The sequence below is a fragment of the Cervus elaphus genome, chromosome 24, assembly GCF_910594005.1.
Source record: "Cervus elaphus chromosome 24, mCerEla1.1, whole genome shotgun sequence".
In the NCBI taxonomy this organism is placed as follows: Eukaryota; Metazoa; Chordata; class Mammalia; order Artiodactyla; family Cervidae; genus Cervus; species Cervus elaphus.
This window is the reverse complement of record NC_057838.1, coordinates 19,263,878-19,283,307: the sequence shown is the minus strand read 5'-3', so window position 1 is coordinate 19,283,307 and position 19,430 is coordinate 19,263,878. Positions and strand designations below refer to the sequence as shown.

The 19,430-nt window shown below is 48.5% G+C and overlaps 1 protein-coding gene across 1 annotated transcript in view; it reads right to left on the bottom strand.

Moving 5' to 3' along the window:
- The window catches only part of GPD1L (glycerol-3-phosphate dehydrogenase 1 like), a 61,311-nt gene extending 47,851 nt beyond the window's left edge, over window positions 1-13,460 (bottom strand). Inside the window, exon 1 of the mRNA XM_043885777.1 lies at window positions 13,274-13,460. Coding sequence (XP_043741712.1) covers window positions 13,274-13,320 — 47 coding nt within the window. The 5' untranslated portion in view covers window positions 13,321-13,460. The remainder of the gene's footprint in view (window positions 1-13,273) is intronic.
- Window positions 13,461-19,430: the final 5,970 nt, after the last annotated feature.

The window sequence follows — 19,430 nt, the reverse complement described above, 5'->3', positions numbered from 1 at the left end:
TTAAAGGAGGAAGCTGGACCCTGCCCAGACCACATATTTCCCATTCTCGAAGTCAGGAGACCTTCCCGACCACACGTGTGCAGAGAGGCCCCTTGGAGGCTACAGGGGCATGATGCCAAGGGATGTTCCCTACCCATAGGCCTTTTTGGTATAATCCATCCAGGCTTAGAGATGTACACGCACATGTGCGAGGACCCTGAGATACATCAAATATGGACTGTGAACGCAAACCAAAATTATCGGCCAAAGGAAAACCATTAAGAAATGCCCCATAAAACTAATTCAAACTGCCAGGAGAGCGCGACTCAGGGACTCTCCCTCCGAGTCTCCCGTGTGTCTATCCACACACACTGTACTCGAAATTCCTCTTGATAAATGCTTCACTACTTTCCGTCTTTGTGGAAGTTCTTTTCTGCAGAGCTGAAGGGCCAGGGCTCCTGTCACTGATCACTGGTCTAGTGGCTAGGATCTGGTTGACCTTGATCTGGACTCAATCTCCAGCTGAGAACCCAAGCCCTGCTCCAAGCCCTTGCGGGCAGAGGCCACCCGAGATCACACCCACTTAGGAGAGAACAAGGTAAAAGGAACTCAACAGTCCTGTGTGTGATAAGATGTGAAGGGGAATGAGGGACACATGATCAGAAGGGTCAATTGCGACAGACTTTCAACACAAAGGACTCAGATGCAACCCAGTTCATCCACGAGAAGTCTCGCACACCCAGCATTCAGCTGAGAAAAACGATGGACAGCCCTGGTGGGGGGTGGGGAGGGTGGTCCGGGGAGAAGACATGGGCACAGTCCCTATGTCTACGGAGAAGTAAAGGGGCTTCATACCCTAGGGATGGGAAGAATCGGCAAAGCAGAGCTTCTAGCCAACACTGAGTGAACTGCAGACACGTGAGGAGTGAGGCCAAGCCAAGAACTAACCGGCTGATTCAGAGATGCACAAGCAACAACACGTGCATGTTATTTTCAGCACTGCGTTGGGGGAGAGTGGGCTATTTTGCATCAGGAGCAAAGGGATGTATCAGATACGCAGCTAGAGGTAACTCCAGGTGATTCTGGGCCAAGCCGTTGGCTCTGTCACACATGGACGGGGTGGGGGAGGCACAGGAAGAGATGCGGGTGGGGAAGAAGCAAGAAATTCAATTCACTGAAGAATCTAGGGAGATGAACAAAAACAGTAATACTTAAGGCCTAGTCTTGTTCTGTCTAAATAACAAACTTTTTCTGGGGGGGATGGTAAGCAGAGATCAGAAATGAAAACACTCTATTTTCATCTTTCAGTACAATCTCCATTTGAACCAAGTATTTTGTTTGCTGTCCACCATTTCTGTGTTGTTTATAAAACCTCAAATGTATATAATTAGCCTCAGCATAATAAAGGCAATATATTCTGTATGACAAGAATATATATTTACCACCAAAACTGGAGGTAGGGGTCTGGAGAAAACTCTTGGAGGTGATGGATGTTTATTATCTTGATTGTGGTGACCATTTCACGGGTATATGCGTTATCTCCAAACCCATCAAATGTTAATTATGTCTCACTCAGTTTTCTGTGTCTCCAGTATACCTGGATAAAGCTGGGCTTTTTGTTTAAGTATAATCCACACCCAAAAACTCTTCTGTGGCTCTGAAATGGTACTAAATATGTTTGGAGGTGGGGAGATGAATTGGGAAATTGGGATTGATGTATATACACTACTATATATAAAATAGCTAACTAATGAGAACCTACACAGGGGAGTCTACTCAGTGTTCTGTGGTGACTTGAAAAGGAAGAAAATCCAAAAAAGAGGGGATATATGTACATTGCAGCTAATTCATGATGATGGAAAGCAGAAGCTAATACAACACTGTAAAGCAACGATGCGTGCATGCTAAGCTACTTCAGTCGTTTCTGACTCTGTGCAACCCTATGGACCACAGCCCATCAGACTGCTCTGTCCACGGGATTCTCCAGGCAAGAATACTGGAGTGGGTGGCCATGCCCTCCTCCAGGGGACCTTCCTGACCCAGGGATCGAATGTGAGTCTGACGGCTCCAGCATTGGCAGGTGGGTTCTTTACCACTAGCGCCACCTGGGAAGCCCTAAACTGTAGTAAAAACTAATTTAAAATTTATTTAAAAAGAAATGTGTTTCTCACATTTGTGTAAGGAACAGGATCAAATAGCAAAGGGAGTGTCTTGCAGAAACCTGTGTGTTTTGAAAGGAAATGGAACCCACGTATAAGTGACAACCTTGTCCTAAAAATGTGCCTGGCCTACAGAGGACCAGTCCAAAAACATGCACGGATCCATTAGAACTGAAAGCTTGAAATTAAAAAAATAAAATAAAATAAAATACACTGCCTACAGCCCAGTCCATGGAGGCGGGCGGTGGGTGGCTTGGCCGCAGTGGGAGTTGGGGTCCCACAGCCACGGTGGTGGAGTCTGCATGTTTCAGGCCTGTCCTGTCACTGCCCTAGTCCGGTCAGGCATGGATCATTAACACAGCTGGGTCAAGGTCACAAGCAGCGGTCACTCCACACGCCCACTCTTCTGTCTGCTAAACCCAGGTCTGTGATGGAGTGCGGTGCTTCCCAGCGTAAGGAACGGGGGCCTGCGGGAGTCCCATCAGCCTAGAGCCGCCCAGACACACAGAGTCCTTTTCCCACGTGAGTCCTTTCCACTCGCCCGGCCGCCCCGAGGGAGCTGCAGCAAGGCTCATGTGAGCGCCATCCTGTTCTCCACCTCCCTGGCCTCTGCGAATTTCCCTCCGCAAAGTATGAGGCTGCCTAGATGATCGACCTAGATGATCGATTTGTTTCCATTCTACAGGGGGCTGTTATCTTCTACTTGTGGTATTTGGAGTGCTGTTACAAAATTTTCTTTTTCAGTCAACTTTCAAAGAGAGTGCAAGTGAATAAGCAGGGCAAAAGTGACTGGGGAGGTTTAAGGGAGGTTTAAAGTCCATCTCAACCTCCACGTGGCAGATTAAGACACAACCCGGGAGGCTCAGTCACTCTGACCTTGGGTCCCTGGACCAGGTAGTGGCAGCGGAATCATGAATTATCTTAAGTCTTGGGTCTCAAGATACAGACTAACTTGCAACCTCAGCAATGTTACGCTCATGAAACTGAAAAGGGACTTGGGTGGGGGCACTTCCCTGGTGGTCCAGTGGCTAAGGCTTTGCCTTCCAATGCTGGGGGTGATAGGGGTTTGACCCCTGGTCAGGGAGCTAAGATCACACATGTCTCAGGGCCCAAAACACAGAACATAAGCAACAGAAGCAATACTGTAACAAATTCAATAAAGACTTTAAAAAATTTCCCAAAAAAAAGCAACAATAAAGGGACGTGGGCAGGAAAAGATGCTCCGTGCCAGCTGCGTGCACACTGAGTCTGTGACACAGAGCTCATCGCATCTTCTCAGCAGCCACATTATCCCCATTTTACAGATAAGGAAGTCGAGGCTCGGAGAGAGTAAGTTACCCGGTTGTGCTGTCCATCTGGAGCCAGCAGTTCTAACCAGATCTGTTTCCAAAGCCCACACTGATTCCCATTTGCTGAGGGGGAGAGTAGAATCACCTGTTGAGAATATACATTGAGTACCTACGCCATGCAGACACCATGCCGGGTACAGAGAAGACAAATGGGATAAAGCCGGTAAGTCCAAGGTTGGGGTGGGGTGGGGGGTGGGTTTCCAGGTAGATGGAAGGCCCCCTGGAGCAAGCATGTGGGAACCGGAGGGGCACGGAGGCTGTCCTGCGCTTTTACCCAGAGCCCACACGTGTTGCAGGGTGGGGGAGGTTAATGGGGGGAAGGAGGTGGTAAAGTGGGGGAGGAAAGGGGAAGAGGAGAGAGAGGCAGGTAGGGACGTGCTGACCACCAGGTGTCAGGCACTGCTGTTTGTCTGCTCTTTGTTTTTTGATTGACACATAATTGACAAATAACATTGTATAAACTCAAGGCATACAAGTTGGTCTGATACATTTGTACACTGCAATCTGATTACCACTAGAACAGTTTTCAATACCTCACCCACTTTATCTGTTTCAAGCCTCAGCAACCCTCTGAGGCAGGCACTATCATGATCCCCGTTTCTCAGTGAAGACACCGGACCCCAAGGATCAAACAGGCAGGTGGTCAGCGGAGGAGGAGAGATCCGCAACCCAGCCATGTCTTCACCGGGCTTCCCTGGTGGCTCAGCGGGTAAAGAATCTGCCTGCAATGAGGGAGGCCTGGGTTTGATCCCTGTGTTGGAAAGATCCCCTGGAGAAGGCTACCCACTTCAGTATCCTGGCCTGGAGAATTCCATGGACTATATACCCCACGGGGTCGCAAAGAGTCGGCCATGACTGAGCAACTTTCACTTCACATGTCTTCACCTCTCTGCTCTCTCTCCCTGGGTCCCAGATGGATGGACACTCACCTGCTGGAGGTCCTAACCTCCACTAGGCAACACCCCCCAGCCCCTTGGCACTGGCTCCTCTCTTCCTCTCCAAAAGAAGTGATATTTTAATCAGCCGAGGGATAAGATGCCTATCCAGGCAGGCTGACAATTCCCAGAACTGCACGGTGCAGAAGCTTTCTGGTCCAGAAAGGACCCCACAAGACCATCCGTCTTTAACCAAGGAGCAAACTGTCCAGGGAGAACAAACAAGGGTTCAGCTAGACTCTTCCCATCCCATGCCCAGAGTTGATCCAGCCTGTGTATCCAAGGGAAGAGAATGGTCAATTTTGGTTTGTGAGTCATGTCTAACTCCTAGCGACCCCATGGACTGTAGCCCGCCAGGCTCCTCTTCCCATGGGATTCTCCACGCAAGAATACTGGAGTGGGTTGCCATTTCCTTTTCCACAATTTTGGTTTAAATAACATCTGCTTTCTTATTCCTACAAGCTATTCATGAAAGATGAAAAAAAACAATTATAAATAACTCACCACCAGAGAGAACCACTGTTAACATTTTGCGTAATTCTTTGCAGCTAAGGGCTTTTAGAGTACAATCAAATGCCAGAGTATTTAGATGCAAATGTGAAAAACAAAGTATTTTAAAAATAGATTCAATTTGGTGAATGCTTATTTGATCTCTGGATAGGGAAGCTTCCTAAGTTTAAAATCAAAGCTAGCAACCACAGAGGAAAAAAGATCAATGTGAACAACTTCACACAGAAAAAGGAGAGGGAGAAGCAGATGAAAAAAAGGCCTGTCTATCAAAATCTAAACTGCAGGGGAAAAGCCTAAGATAGAATGCTACATTTAACAGAAAACAGGATGCAAAGTGTACCTAACATATGATCATATGCAATTAACAAAATATATACTACCTCACACCTGTCAGGGTGGCTACTATACCAAAACAAAACGAAAAAACAAGTGTTAGTGAGAATGTGCAGAAATTGGAACCCTTGGGCTCTGCTGGTGGGAATGTAAAATGGTACAACTGCTATGAAAACCAATACAGTGGTTCCTCAAAAAACTAAAAATAGAATTACCATCTGATCCAGCAATTCCCCTTCTGGGCATACACCCAAAAGACTTGAAAGCAGAATCTTGAAAAGGTGTTTGTACACCAATGTTCATAGCAGAATTATACACGAGAGCCAAAAGATAGAGGCAACCCAAGTGTCCACTGATGGACAAAGAGAAGGTGGTATATATCTACAATCATTCAGCCCTAAAAAGGAAGGAAATTTTGGTACATGCTACAAGTAAAACATGAGGACATTATACTAAATGAAATAAGCCAGTTACAAAAAAAAAAAAAAATCACTGTATAATTCCACGTTATGTGAGGAATTCATATGAATTCTTTCTGGAAGTTGGAACCCAGTCACCGCATGGAAGAGCCCAAGCTTGCCTGCTGCAGACACAGGAACATGTGGCTTGTCATCCCCATCAGCCTGGCCAAAGCCCACCCCTGTGAAAGGGGGTGTGGAGGACCAAGAACCCCAGCCCACTCCCCACCCGACTGCTGCCTTAACAGTGAGCCCAGAAGAGACCAGCACAGATCCACCCAGCTTAGCTCAAACTGTTTGAAGTCAGTAAGTCTCCGGGGGAGATAGCTGGGCAGCAGCAGATAACTGATGAAGTCCTGGCACCCAACTGTGGAAGGAACCCCAGAGGACAGAAGGAGGGCAAAGCGCCACTAGGAGAACCCCAGAGGAGCTGGAGGAAAGTCAGGCTTAGTTCCTGATGTCATCAAGCCCTGGGAGTCAGGGATGAGGGGAAGAAGAAAGATCTGGAGGTGAGGCGCCTGACACAACTCCCCATCGGCAACCGCGGAGAAACCTGGAGACACTATACGGAGAAGATCTGGTGGATACATGACTCTCTAAACAATGGGACATGTCTTCAAAAAGTGTGGGCTCACCTGGCCACTGCTCTGAGACTAATGGGTGGAAGTTAGAGGTGATGGATTTCCCTCTCAAATACAAGACTTTTCTAATGATTAATTTTCTAGATTAATTTTAAGATCAGGTACCTTATTAACGGGGCTTCCTTGGTGGCTCAGTGGTAAAGAATCTGTCTGGGATGCAGGAGACACAGGAGATGCAGGTTGGATCCCTGGGTGGGGAAGATCCCCTGGAGGAGGGCATGGCAACCCACTCCAGTATCCTTGCCTGGAGAATCCCATGGACAGAGGAGCCTGGTGGGCTACAGTCCATGGCGCTGCAGTGTCAGACATGACTGAAGCGACTGAGCCGCACCTTATAAACAGTAAATTGTAATCGTGTCTGAACTGCAGGAGAAGGGATGCCCGCTGTGGAAGGAAACTGAACAGGATCTTTTTTTTTTCAAGACTTTTGCCACCAAGGAAGTCCCTCCAGGACGATTTTTAAGACCTCACTTCAATTTGATTTTCCTTAAATGGAATATTGTTATACAAGACTTTTTTAGGGAGGGTAAGATATTCAATTTTTTTGTGCAGATGGGATTTGTTCAGATAAAAGTATGCTTCTCACTAAAAATGGTTAAGAATTAGGAATTTCCCTGGCAGTCCAGGGGTTAAGACTCCACATTTCCATGGCAGGACACGTGGGTTCGATCCCTAGTCTGAGAACAAAGATCTCACATTCTGCTTGGTCATGGCCAAAAAATTAAATAAAAATGATAAGAATTTCTAGAAATACGCACTGTGAAGTTAGAGGGATCTGCATTTCAATTCTACTGTATTAACCACTGACCTTGAAAAGTTTTCCAATCTCAATTTCATCATCTAAAATAGGGATAGTAATAGTACCGCATAGGCTTATTGTTAGATACACATGAAATAGCACATATCCCAGACACAGAAAATGCCTGTAAGTGGTAACTGCTATAATGATTATTCCCTTAAAGATGGGGAGGAAATGAAGAATGACGAAAGAGGTGAAAGAGGGCTCAGCTAGGAAAACTGGACTCACCCCCAGAATAGCTGTGATGTTTTTACTGCACAGAAACAGAAACAGGTGTATCAGCCTAGAAGGTGTTCTCAGCCTGGCTCCTCGGGGAAATGGGTCTCCTCCCAGGTCGCCCCGACCCATCACTACCCACCCCCGCTTCCAGAGCGGAGGTGTCAGTTCCGCTGCTGCGGACAGGGCAAGGGTCATTTTTGACCGCAGAGGAGCTCACACACCGAAGCTCAAGTCGGTTCACGCTCTCCATGGCAGGATACAGCAAGAATCATCACGGAGCCCGAGTAGCCCAGACAAAAAAGGATGACACGGGGGATGACTAGCCATCCAGGCTGCATTCAGACGCTTCCAGCAGGACAAAAAGAGTCACCCAGATGACCAGCTTCGGCCATCAGTGCAAAGTGGGCCAAAGCTCTCCTGACCTTCAGTCCCAGGCGTCAGTCCAGCTGTAAGGTGACGGTGTAAACAAGGGCAAAAGATAACTTCTGGAAACACCTCCTGCTCTCTGATCTTTTCCCCTCCTCTGTCCCTGTTCCTTGGCCTTTTGTGATGAGCACTGGCTCTCAGGTGGAAGTATGCTTCTCACTGAAAATGATAAGAATTTATAGAGACATGAACATCGGAGTTAGAAGGATCTGCGTCCCCACTCCACCTTATTCAACACTGGCCTCGAAAAGATCCATTGTGTGACTTAATAATGGTGCTGGTCAAAGATGACCCAACTAATGAAAATAACATTTTTTCACTAGCTGACATTTACTGAGTGCTAGTTACTCTGCACGCTCCTGAAAAAGTAAAAGTCGCTCAGTCCTGTCCAACTCTTTGGGACCCCAAGGAATGGAATTCTCCAGCCCGGAATACTGGAGTGGGTAGCCTTTCCCTTCTCCAGGGAATCTTCCCAACCCAGGGATTGAACCTAGGTCGCTCCTGGATCACATCATTTCATCCTAACCATGATCCTAAACAGCAGGTACCAATGTCAGAGCCTGAGCCTTGGAGAGAAGCAGTTTGCTCAAGGACCTAGGCTGACAGGGTAAGAAGCCAGGAGGGGATCAGGGTGGAATCCTATTACTGCTGCCTCCTGCCCCACCCGGCCTCCCAAGGAGGTTTGGGGTGTTTCTGGACTAAGCTCCCAGGCACAGAGGTGAGGCTGCAAATACAAGTGAAACAGAGTGGGACCCTGTGGGGCTCCCCGGCACAGAGGCCTTTCTGGTAGGCAAGACTCCAGCCATTATGACCTTCCCTGAGTTCCAAAGGGAGGATTCGAACAGTTGGCTAATCAACCAAGAAACCACCTAAGGCAAGATTAGAGGGACTAGAGCAGCTCATCAAGATTAGAAGACCAACCACCTGAGACCCAGCATACTCCCTGATCTTGTCAGCAAGCCCATCTTTGACCCACTGTTATAAAAACCCTCATCAAGTTCTCTGGAAAAAGAGACATAGCTTTTCCAGGCAGAAGCCTGGTGTGCCCCCCTTTGCCTGGCCAGGTAATAAAGCTGTCCTTCTCTGCTTCACCCACAGCTCTGGTCCCGCATCGGTGCCCAGGGAGACTGAGCTCTCACCAACACAACCCTGACGTTTTAGTTCTCAAACTGCATCTTAGCACTGATTCTGGGTGGCCGTCCCAAGGGGAGATCTCCTGGAGATCTTTTTGCTGAAGGAACTTTGTTTCATCTTTGCAGGAACTTAGGAGGCTTTTGGTTTTTCCTTTCAGTTGCTTTTATGAGTCCCTGGGACCAGGCCCATGAAACGCGGTGCCGGTTAGGAAGCACCTCCCTGCAACCCCGCAGCGGGCAGCCCAGCAGGGCTCAGTGAGGTGCCCCAGCGTCCACCATCACCAGCTCTAAGTGCTGGAGGGCGGGACAGGGCCTGTCATTCTTCAGGTATCTGCATAGTCAGATGATCATTTACACTGCAGGATGAATTTAATGGAAGCCACCTTACAGCTACAGATGTAACACCTTTATTTACCTAAGCATTCTGAGCAACTTCAAGTTCCCAAGTGTAAACACTGCTTAGGCAACTTCCTATTCCTGAGAATCTGGAAGGGTCTGTCTTTCAGTAATCTGTTTTAAAATTAGAAGACTGGGTTCAGTGTTTGTGCAAAAGATTGTGGCTCAGTGTTTAAGACCCTGTGCTTCTAATGCAGGGGGTATGGGCTTGATCCCTGGACTGGCAACTGGAACTAAGATCCCACATGCCTTGTGAAAGTGAAGTCACTCAGTTGTGTCCAACTCTTCGTGACCCCCATGGACTGCAGACCACCAGGCTCCTCCATCCATGGGATTTTCCAGGCAAGAATACTGGAGTGGGTTGCCATTTCCTTCTCCAGGAGATCTTCCCAACCCAGGGATTGAACCCGAGTCTCCCACATTGTAGGCAGACGCTTTACCATCTGAGCATGCCTTGTGGCAAGGCCAAAAAAAAAAAAAAAAGTGAGCAGAAGGCTAAAGTCCCTGAAGGGAAAAAAATCTGCCCTGCCCTCAGGGAATGTGATTCAGCAAGTCCAGATTCCTTGGTACTAACTGTGGTTCAGATGGTAAAGAATCTGCCTGCAATGCAGATCTGGGTTCAATCCCTGGGTTGGGAAGACCCCCCCTGGAGAAGGAAATGGCAACCCAACCCAGTATTCTTGCTTGGAGAATTCTATGGACAGAGGAGCCTGGAGGGCTATAGTCCATGTGGTCACAAAGAGTCTGACATGACTGAGCGACCAATACATACACACAATTCTGATGCAAGTGGTCTTTGGACCATGTTTTAACAAACACTATTAAAAACACTGGATTCCACTCTGCTGACAGAGGTCTATGTAGTCAAAGCTACGGTTTTTCCAATAGTCATGTATGGATTTGAGAGCTGGACCAAAAAGAAAGCTGAGCACCAAAGAACTGATGTTTTCAAACTGCGGTGCTGAAGAAGACTCTTGAGAGTGCCTTGGACAGCAAGGAAAAGAAACCAGTCAATTCTAAATGAAATCAACCCTGAATATTCATTGGAAGGGCTGATACTGAAGCTCCAATCCTTTGGCTACCTGATATGAAGAGCCAATCCTTTGGAAAAGACTGTGATGCTGGGAAAGACTGAAGGCAGGAGAAGGGGATGACAGAGGATGAGATGGTTGGATGGCATCACTGACTCAATGGACATGAGTTTGAACAAATTCTGGGAGGCAGTGAAGGACAGGGAAGCCTGGCGTGCTGCAGTCCATGAGGTTGCAGTCAGACACGACTTAGCAACTGAACAACAACATTAAAAACACTATTAAAACATCTAATCTTGGGACTTCCCTGGCAGTCCAGGGGTTAAGATTCCATGTTTCCACTGCAGGGGCACGGGTTTCATCCCTGGTCGGGGAAATAGGATCCCACAAGCCACAGGATGAAAATAAACCTAAAACGTCTAATCTTGAGGCAGATATTTCATTCCACTTTGTATTTCTTTTGAACATAACCTTCCAAGTCCTTATCTATCTGTGACCTGAAGGCAGAGACAGTGTCCATTGCATTCCTACCTCTGGAAAGACCACTATATCTGCATGGAGCAGACAGGCAAATGTCTATGACCAGAGTTGAACACTCAGTGAACCCCTGGGCAGCATCCCTGTGTCATTTTCTGTTCCTAAGTTCCTGAACCTCTCTGGTGAGGTCGTGAACCTCTCTCTAGGGCTGGCGTGGCTCTGTACCCAGGACAGTGCCTGGGAAGCCAATGACTGTTCCCATCTGATCCCATCATTAATGGAGCCTGGCAGCCAGGCCAAACCATCGGTGCATTTCTCAATTGCTCAGCTCCAGTGTCACTAGCCAAGTTCTACTCCATTTCCTTGATCCGGAGCAAGCCAAGAAAAACAGTCAAGTACATCAGAGTTAAGCTGCGGGAAGGCAGCCAAAGTCAGAGATGGGGGCAGGAGGGTCATTTCACGACTCTAGCTCCAGGCCCAAATCCCGAGTGGCCCAGCCATTCCATTTCTCCTGCACCTTGCAAAGGAGGAAAAGGTGCTGTCATCTGTGGTCCTGGGGCCTTTTTCAGGAGAGGAAATCAGTGTTAAAGAACACAGGATGAATGGGCATGTTTCCAGGCTCACAGTCCATGAGGCAGCTGACATTTCACTCAAGTGCCTGGGGGTAAGAACTGGTAAAGTCAGCAGCAAGTCCAAACGAAGCTCCGCAGTGGATAGGTACGGATTCAATTAAATGTAGGACAGAACATTTTGTTGTTGGTTGAAAAAAGTTTACAGAAAAGTGCAAAATATCCTAGTATTTGCAGGGATGTGAGATAAAACACTACTTGTAAACATTCTCTTGCATCTGATGGAATTCTTCCAGAAAGAACAGAACAAACTGATAACACTGGTTTTCCTCCAGGAGGTACTCTGGGAGACAACAGTGGGTTGTCTTGGAACTTAGCCAAGATAATTTTTTTTTTGGTGAGTTCTGGGGTACCTTTCAAACAATGTGAAATTTTGCCAAATTGTGTATAATTACATTTCTTCATTAAAAAATGAGTTTGGGTGACTTCCCCAGTGGTCCAGTAGCTAAGTCTTCATGCTGCCAATACACCGCGGGGGTGGGGGCGGGGTGCAGGTCGTGGCGGCAGGGGGCGGGGAGGGTTGGATCCCTGATTGTGGAACTAAGATTCCACGTGCAGCTCAGTATGGCCAAAAGATTTTTCTTTTAACTTAGTTTGTGTTTATTCATTTAGTATTTACTAAGTACATGCCTAGCTCTTGCTGTTCTCCAGAGCTGGAAGGGGAGGAGTGGAAACAGATAATCAAATAAGTTATCACCTGTGACAGATGGTAGCAACAGGGCACCGGGAGCCGCTCCTGGCCTCGCCGGGATGGAAAAGTGGCGAATCAGAAAAGGTTTCCTCCAAAAAGTACTTTCTGGGCCAAGTCTTAAAGAGGAAGACCGAGAAACTAGTACCAATTTCTGTAGGGCTGCTACAAGCGTGAACCGTGATGAGTGTGCGGCCACAGGACTTAAAGGACATCACTCTTTTAACTATTCTTATACCAGTCCCTTGAATGTGGGAAAAATAGCGGGCAGCCATGGAAAAAGATTGAAAACACCAGATGCTATACCATATTCCGCCTCCTCGCCCCCAGCCCACTTTCCTCTACAGTCACCCAAACACACCAAATAATCCAACAGTGTTAGGTCTGAGAAAGTGAACTGACGTTTAAAGTGCTTACGAGAACGCCTGGCACAGCGGAGACGCAAAGCTTCGCAAACACCGCCCCCACCCCCCCCGCCCCGCTCCCCGCCCCGTCCCCCAGGTAAAAATTCCCAAAGCCTTTGAGCTACTGGGCGAGCCCGGGCTGTAGGGAACTTGGATTTTCTTCCCGATATGTTACTAAGATACTAGACTTGGCAGAAGCCTGGAGCCGGACCTGCACTTGGAAGAGCAGAGCCGGTCCGCCCTCGACCTGCACGGCAGGCACCCTTCATCCCCCTCTGCCTCGGTTTGCTTGACACGGAAACCCCAGCAAGAACGCTCGAGCCTCCTACAACTCCTCTACCCAGGCGATCTGCCCAGGAGAATGGAGAACATCCTGAGGATGTTGCGCAAACCCCCCGGGCGTGGCGAGCAGGTGGCCCCCGTGCGTCCGCTGCCTGGTGCCGCGAGCGCAGACAGGTGCCCGCGGGCACGCCGCCCCCTCTCCCCGCGCCGCCTCCAGGAGCACGCGGGCTCTGGGCCTCCCCAGCTGGTGCCTCGGCGCGGCCTCCCCGGGCGCGCTGTGCCCAGCCGGGCCGCGACGCTGCCCGCCCCGCCTCCCCACGCGCGGTGCCGGGTGTCCTCGCCGCGGCGGGGACGCGCGCCCTCGCTCGCCCCGGAGAGGGGCTTCCTGGAGGCGGAGTCCGCGCCGCCCGCCAGCTGACGCTCACCAGTTCCCAGAGCCCACGATGCACACTTTCAGGGGCGCCGCTGCCATGGTTCAGGCCGAACGCTGCAGACCGGCGCGCGCCTACCGGGTCGGCTGCCCGCCTCCGCCCGCTCGGCATGAACCCGCTGCGGCGCACGGCGGCCCCGCCCCGTCGCCTCTCGGCCAATGGCCGCGACCACCCCCGCCCGGGCGCCCGGGGCCACAGCTGACAGCCCGGAGGGCCCGCCCCGCCGCTCCCGAGAGCCACTGCGCACGCCCGGCCCTGCGAGGCCCCGCCCAGTCCAGCGCGAGGCCTTTTGGGACTTGTAGTCCGCCTGCCCAGACCGCCTCTCCCGCCGCGCCACGTGCAGCTGTGGCTGCGCCGAGACTCGCGCTCGGGCCGCAGGGGACGCGCCGCCTTCCCCGCGGAGCAGGCTTGCTTAGGTGACCCCCGCTCCACCTGTCTCGGGAGGCGCTGCCGGGCTGCAATTTGAAGCCAAGAGAGGACTCTGGACTCTAAAGTTAACCCGGCTTGGGCCAGAGCCCCAAGAGGCCACTTAAGTTTCTTCAGACTCTGCCTCACCTGTGGAAACAAGAAACCGCCTGGCACCGCCGAACTTCGCGGTGGCGGTGTATCTTCAGAGGCCTTTGATAATTGACCGGAGAGTACCTGCTCTCCATGGTGGGGACTTTCTAGAGTCAGGGCAGGGGGGAGAGACCTGGGCACGGGGGCGTCGCCCTCACCACTGGCTTGGCAGGACTTGGCTCCTCAGTGGTCTTCGCCCCAGGGCACCTCAAGGGTTTGAGGTTCCGAGACCTCGCTTCCTTCCTTTCTGAGAAACTGAACGTTCGGTATCCATTCTGAGCATCACTTTCCACCGGGCGCCGCGCTGGACCCTGAGGAGGAAACGAAGTGGTGTGAACCAGAACTTCTCAACTCCACTGCAGCTGTGAGTCTCTGGAACTTTTCAAAACCCCCACGCAAAGGCATCACCTCAGACCGATTGCATCAGAATCTCCCGGAAGACGATACAAACATCCGAATTTTTTATGTTCAGGGGGATGACTACAAAAGGACTCAAGATTGAGAACCAGAGAACTAAAATATCAGAGACTGGCGGAGGAAACAAATACTCTAGTACCTAGAAAAATATTAGGCCTGTTAGTTTGATGCCCAGAGGATTAACTGTTATTTTTGTTACATCTACATTATATGAAAATTTTACTTCTATTACTTATGGTACTAACTCAAGAAACTCCCTAGAGAGAGTGGGTGAGACAAAGCATGCTTTGCACCCCTCACTGGTAGTTTGCTTTCAGTTCTTTGCCAGGAAAGATGCCAAAGCAGGAATAACTCGAAAGGTGGACTATCTACGCTTTATTCATTTTTATCCCCTTGCATTTGTGTTATTAAATACATTTGCATTTAATACAATGATGAACTCGTACTTGAGGCAGCATACATTGCCAAGATTTATGCCAAGTGATCAGTTCATGTTTAACCTTTGCCTAAAAGATTTATACCTCATGTGGACACTCGGTTTCCCCGATGTTGCAACTGCGCCTGCGTGAAAGTGAGTGGTCTGGCTGTTCTGTGAACTCATCTTGCACTGCATCATCATAGAGGGTTTATTGGCCACCCGAAATACACAGTACGTTGTGCCAGGATGGACATAGTGAGTAGCCATTTATTTTATAGACCTGTTGCAAAGATCAAAACCAAAACCACAGAGGTGAAACCCATGGGTAGAATGTTGAGAGAATAAAGCAAACTGCAAGAGATTGCACACGGTAGAATTCTAGTTCTGTCGGTTCAGAAACAAGCAAAATTACAGGTATCACTGTAGATATATACATACCTACTATAACTGTAAAGGAAAAGAAGGGAAACAAACCCAAAATGCAGGGGTTGTGGTTCTAGTGGAGAGGAGGGTTGGTTATTCTTTATATTATTGTGTATATGTTAGAAACACGTTTATATATCGACCTAACGAAGAGCATGGGGGAGGGGAGAAGGTCTAGCGCGGAGATTTCTGGTTCTCTGCCAGTCCGCCTCCTGGTCTGCTAAGATGGCAGTCTGCCAGTTGGCCTTCTATGGGTCGCCTTCCCCAGGAGGGATGAACAACCCAGAGGACAACACGTTAGTCAGTCTCATTGGACAAGCCGACTCTTGAGGGACCTGGAGAAGTCCCAGGATGTTTACGACTCAGTGCATGGTGCATGGAGACAGCAGGACTGGATTATGCATGTATCTTGATGGAAACTCATCAGGCAGCTAGGAGAAGCCAGGAAGCCCTTTAGAAACAGCTCAGCTGTCTCCTTCACCAGGTCACTGAGTTCCTGAAGCACAGTTCTGATTTTCTGCCTTGCAGGAGAGGATGGCAACAGGATTGGCACGCTCTCATCTGTAACTGGAGACTCCTTTCCTCTCTTAGGCCCTCACCTCCAGCCTTCCACCCTGTCTCTGACACCCTCCCTGGGCCTTTGGACGCCTGCCTGCTGCCGGGTCCCAAAGCCAATGATGCAAGTTAGGCAGCAACACTCCACTTCCAGGGCTCAACAACCCCCTGGTTATTTCTTGTTGCTTAACAGAGCATCCCAAGGTTAGGTCTCCAGACCACCACATTCATTTATTTAGCTCTAGAATCAGAGGGGACAGCTCTCTGCACATGGGGTACATGATTAAAGTGAGTTGGAGGCTTCACTTCCAAGGTGATTCATTGGCTGCTAAGACCAGGTGCAGCCAAATAAAAAAAAAAAAATTTTTTTTTTTTTTAAAGAAAAAAGGTGCAGTCAGCAAGATGATGGGCTGGGAGGGGACCCAAAGGAGCTCTTCTAGGCAGAGGGACTAGTATTGGCTAAGATTCAGAGATTACGAACAGATGACATGTTCAGGAACTAAATGGAACTCAGTAAGGATGGAAGGGAGAACAAATAAGGGGAAGAGTGTGAAGGGCAGGGGAAATGAAGAGAAATGAAAGCTGGGAGGTAGAGGAGGTGTCTGGTCATGATGGACCTTGTAAACCGTACCAGAGAATTAGAACTGAAATCCTAAGGGCAGAAGAAGCCATTGTAGACTTTCAGGTCAGGGCCAGGAGGCAGAGGCCAGGTGGGAGCCTGTTTATTTGTTTCTAATTAATTTTTATTGGAGTAAAGTTGATTTACATTGTTGTGTTAGTTTCAGGTATACAGCATATGCATACATGTTGTATATATGCATATTTTTGTTCTTTTTTAGATTCCATTCCCATATAGATCATTACAGAGTATTGAGTAGAGTTCTCTGTACTATAACTAATAAGTTCCCTTGTCTACGGCCATACCACCCTGAATGCGCCCGATCTCGTCTGATCTCGGAAGCTAAGCAGGGTCGGGCCTGGTTAGTACTTGGATGGGAGAAGTTCTCTTATTAGTTATTTTTTATTTTAATTTTTTTTTCCACATCATGCGGCATGTGGCAGTCTTAGTTCCCCAACTAGGGATTGAACCTGGGCCCTAGGCAGTGAAAGCACAGAATCTTGTGAAGTACAAATCGGCACTTGCCATCTGCCTCTACAAGGATTACATCACTTGCTGCTGCAGCTGCTGACTTTCAACACCCACTGTAAGGATTTCAGGGTGGAAAGCAGACACGAGGCACCCTGTGCTCTGGGAAAAACTGGCAGAACAGGGCTTCAGATAGTTAAATATTTTCAGGAGCTGATTTTATGAGCCCAATTCTTGTATCTCCTCATTATCTAGAAAAGCACTAAAATCCTTCATGATGACAACTACTCCTCGTGACTAGTAGAAACCTGCAAAAAAATACATGCTTCACAGCATGTACCTCTCTTCACCAAAATCACGTGTATACTGACCTTGCACCCTACCTCTTTGAAGCAGGTTCTCAGAGCTGTCTCCCAGGCTAGAGTGTACTTCATGCATGTGTGCTAAGTTGCTTCAGTCATGTCTGACTCTTAGCGACCCTGTGGACTGTACCCCACAGGCTCCTCTGTCCGTGGGATTCTCCAGGCAAGAATACTGGAGTGGGTTGCCAGGCCCTCCTCCAGGGGATCTTCCCAATCCAGGAATTGAACCTGCATCTCTGGTGTCTCCTGCATTGACAGGCAGGTTCTTTACCACTGGTGCCACCTGGGAAGCTCCCATAGTATTCCTCATTTTGTCCCAAATAAAACTTAACTCTCAACTTTCATGTTGTGCATTTTTCTTTTTAATTTGGCAGTCCTAACCTCTGGACTGCCAGGGAAGACCCCACTTATCTATTCTTTATATAGTAGTGCATATATATGTATATGTCAGTTCCAATCTTCCAATTATCTTTCCTTCGTCGTGTGCCTTGGTAACCATAAGTTTGTTTTCCACAGCTGTGATGCAGTGTTTATTCTACATGGGAAGTGATACCGGATACATAGGATGGAGGTCAGTGTGGTGGTGACAGCGATGGGAAGATGTGGGTGAAACTGAGACATGCCTAGGAAGTAGAAAAATAAGACTTCCTGCTTTTGGGGGTCAGAGAAATGAGAGTCTAGGATGTCTCCAGCTTTCAGGCTTGGGTGATTGAATAAGCATCATTTGCTAAAACAGGAAGAGGAATCGATATGAAGAGAGGGGTGATGAGCTCAGATCTGGAGAAGTTGAGGAATCCATTTGGTTTCCATGTATAGATTTCAGGAAGGCAGTTAGGGAGACATGTCTGTAGATCATCAGTATGAACTCAAGGGCTCAGTGCTTAGAACACTGCCAGTCATGGAGTGGATACTCTGTAAGTGTTGAGTGAAAGGGATTGAGACTGCTCACACAGACAGGTCAGGTAACAAGGGAAGACAAAGCAGGGGGGCAGGACTCTGAAATGGAGTCAACATTTAAGGGCCTGGGAGAACGAGGAAGGAGCAGAAGGACTACAGAGTGTGGTGTTGTGGTCGTCAAGGAAGACCACATTTCCAGAAGGAGTTATAGTCACAGGGGAATTTGAGAGTGGTCAGATGAGACCAGAGTACATCTTTCAGGCTAACAGAAGGCTGCTGGCAAAGTATGGTTGTACAGGTAACACACTGCACAAGGCCAGTGGGCACCATGCCTGTTGTGTACATTGTAGATACGTGTGTTTGAGAGGACCTTTTTCTGACAGATGGAAACAAGTGCCCTGACGGAGGAAGACTTTTTTCCAGTCCATACTGGAAAGGTCTGGTACAGGTAGCCACCTCCCTGGTTGTTGGTGGGCCTGGTCAGAAGATTTCAGTTTTGGTTCTGAGCAGAGCTTGAAGTAGATGGAGGCTTAAATGGAAAACAAAGAAATGGCACTTGAGAGAGTGTAGAAACTGCTTCCCAAAAGTTTGGCTGTCAGCAGCAGACGAGGGCTGGGGCCATGTGGGGAGGGATGACAAAACCTAAGGGGAAAGGGAAGAATTTGAAGGGTTTTTTTTCCCCCTTTAAATCATGTGGAAGAGGCTAGAACATGTTGGACAATTCCTAGGAAGTAACCAGTAGAGAGGGAGAAAACCCAGAAGAGAGAATGAGAGGGACAGGAGGAGAGGGAGAGAGAGGCTAGCCTTAAATTAGGAGAGACACCTGAGAGAATCAAAGGAGCCAGCCCTCCAGGAAGAGGAAGTAGCCAGTGCAAAGGCCCTGGGGCAGAAAATAAATAGCCTCTGTGTTTAAGGAACAACAGAAGGAGCTATAGAATAGTGAACAAATGTGAGAGAGGGGAGAATTGTGGTCCGAGAGGCAGAATTTAGGCAGACTAAATTGTAGGGCCTTGTGGTCTATGGTTTAAAAGGAAAGAAAAAAAAACAAAAGGATTTCCCAGGAGCCAAATCTGGGTCAACACAATCATTAAAGTAAATAATGATAAACAATGAGGATTTACTCTATAGCACTAGAAACTACATTCAATATCTTATTATATCCTAAAAAGGGAAAAGAATCTGGAGAAGAATATACATATATGTGTGTAACTGGGCTTTCCAGGTGGCTCAACTGGTAAAGAACATGCCTGCCAATGCAGCAGACGCGAGATGAGGGTTCGATCCCTGGGTCAGGAAGATCCCCTGGAGAGGGAAATGGCAACCCACTCCTGTATTCTTGCCTTGAGAATCCCATGGACAGAGGAGCCTGACGGGCTACAGTCCATTGAGTCGCAAAGAGGTGACCATGGTCGAGCACACACACAGACATGTGTA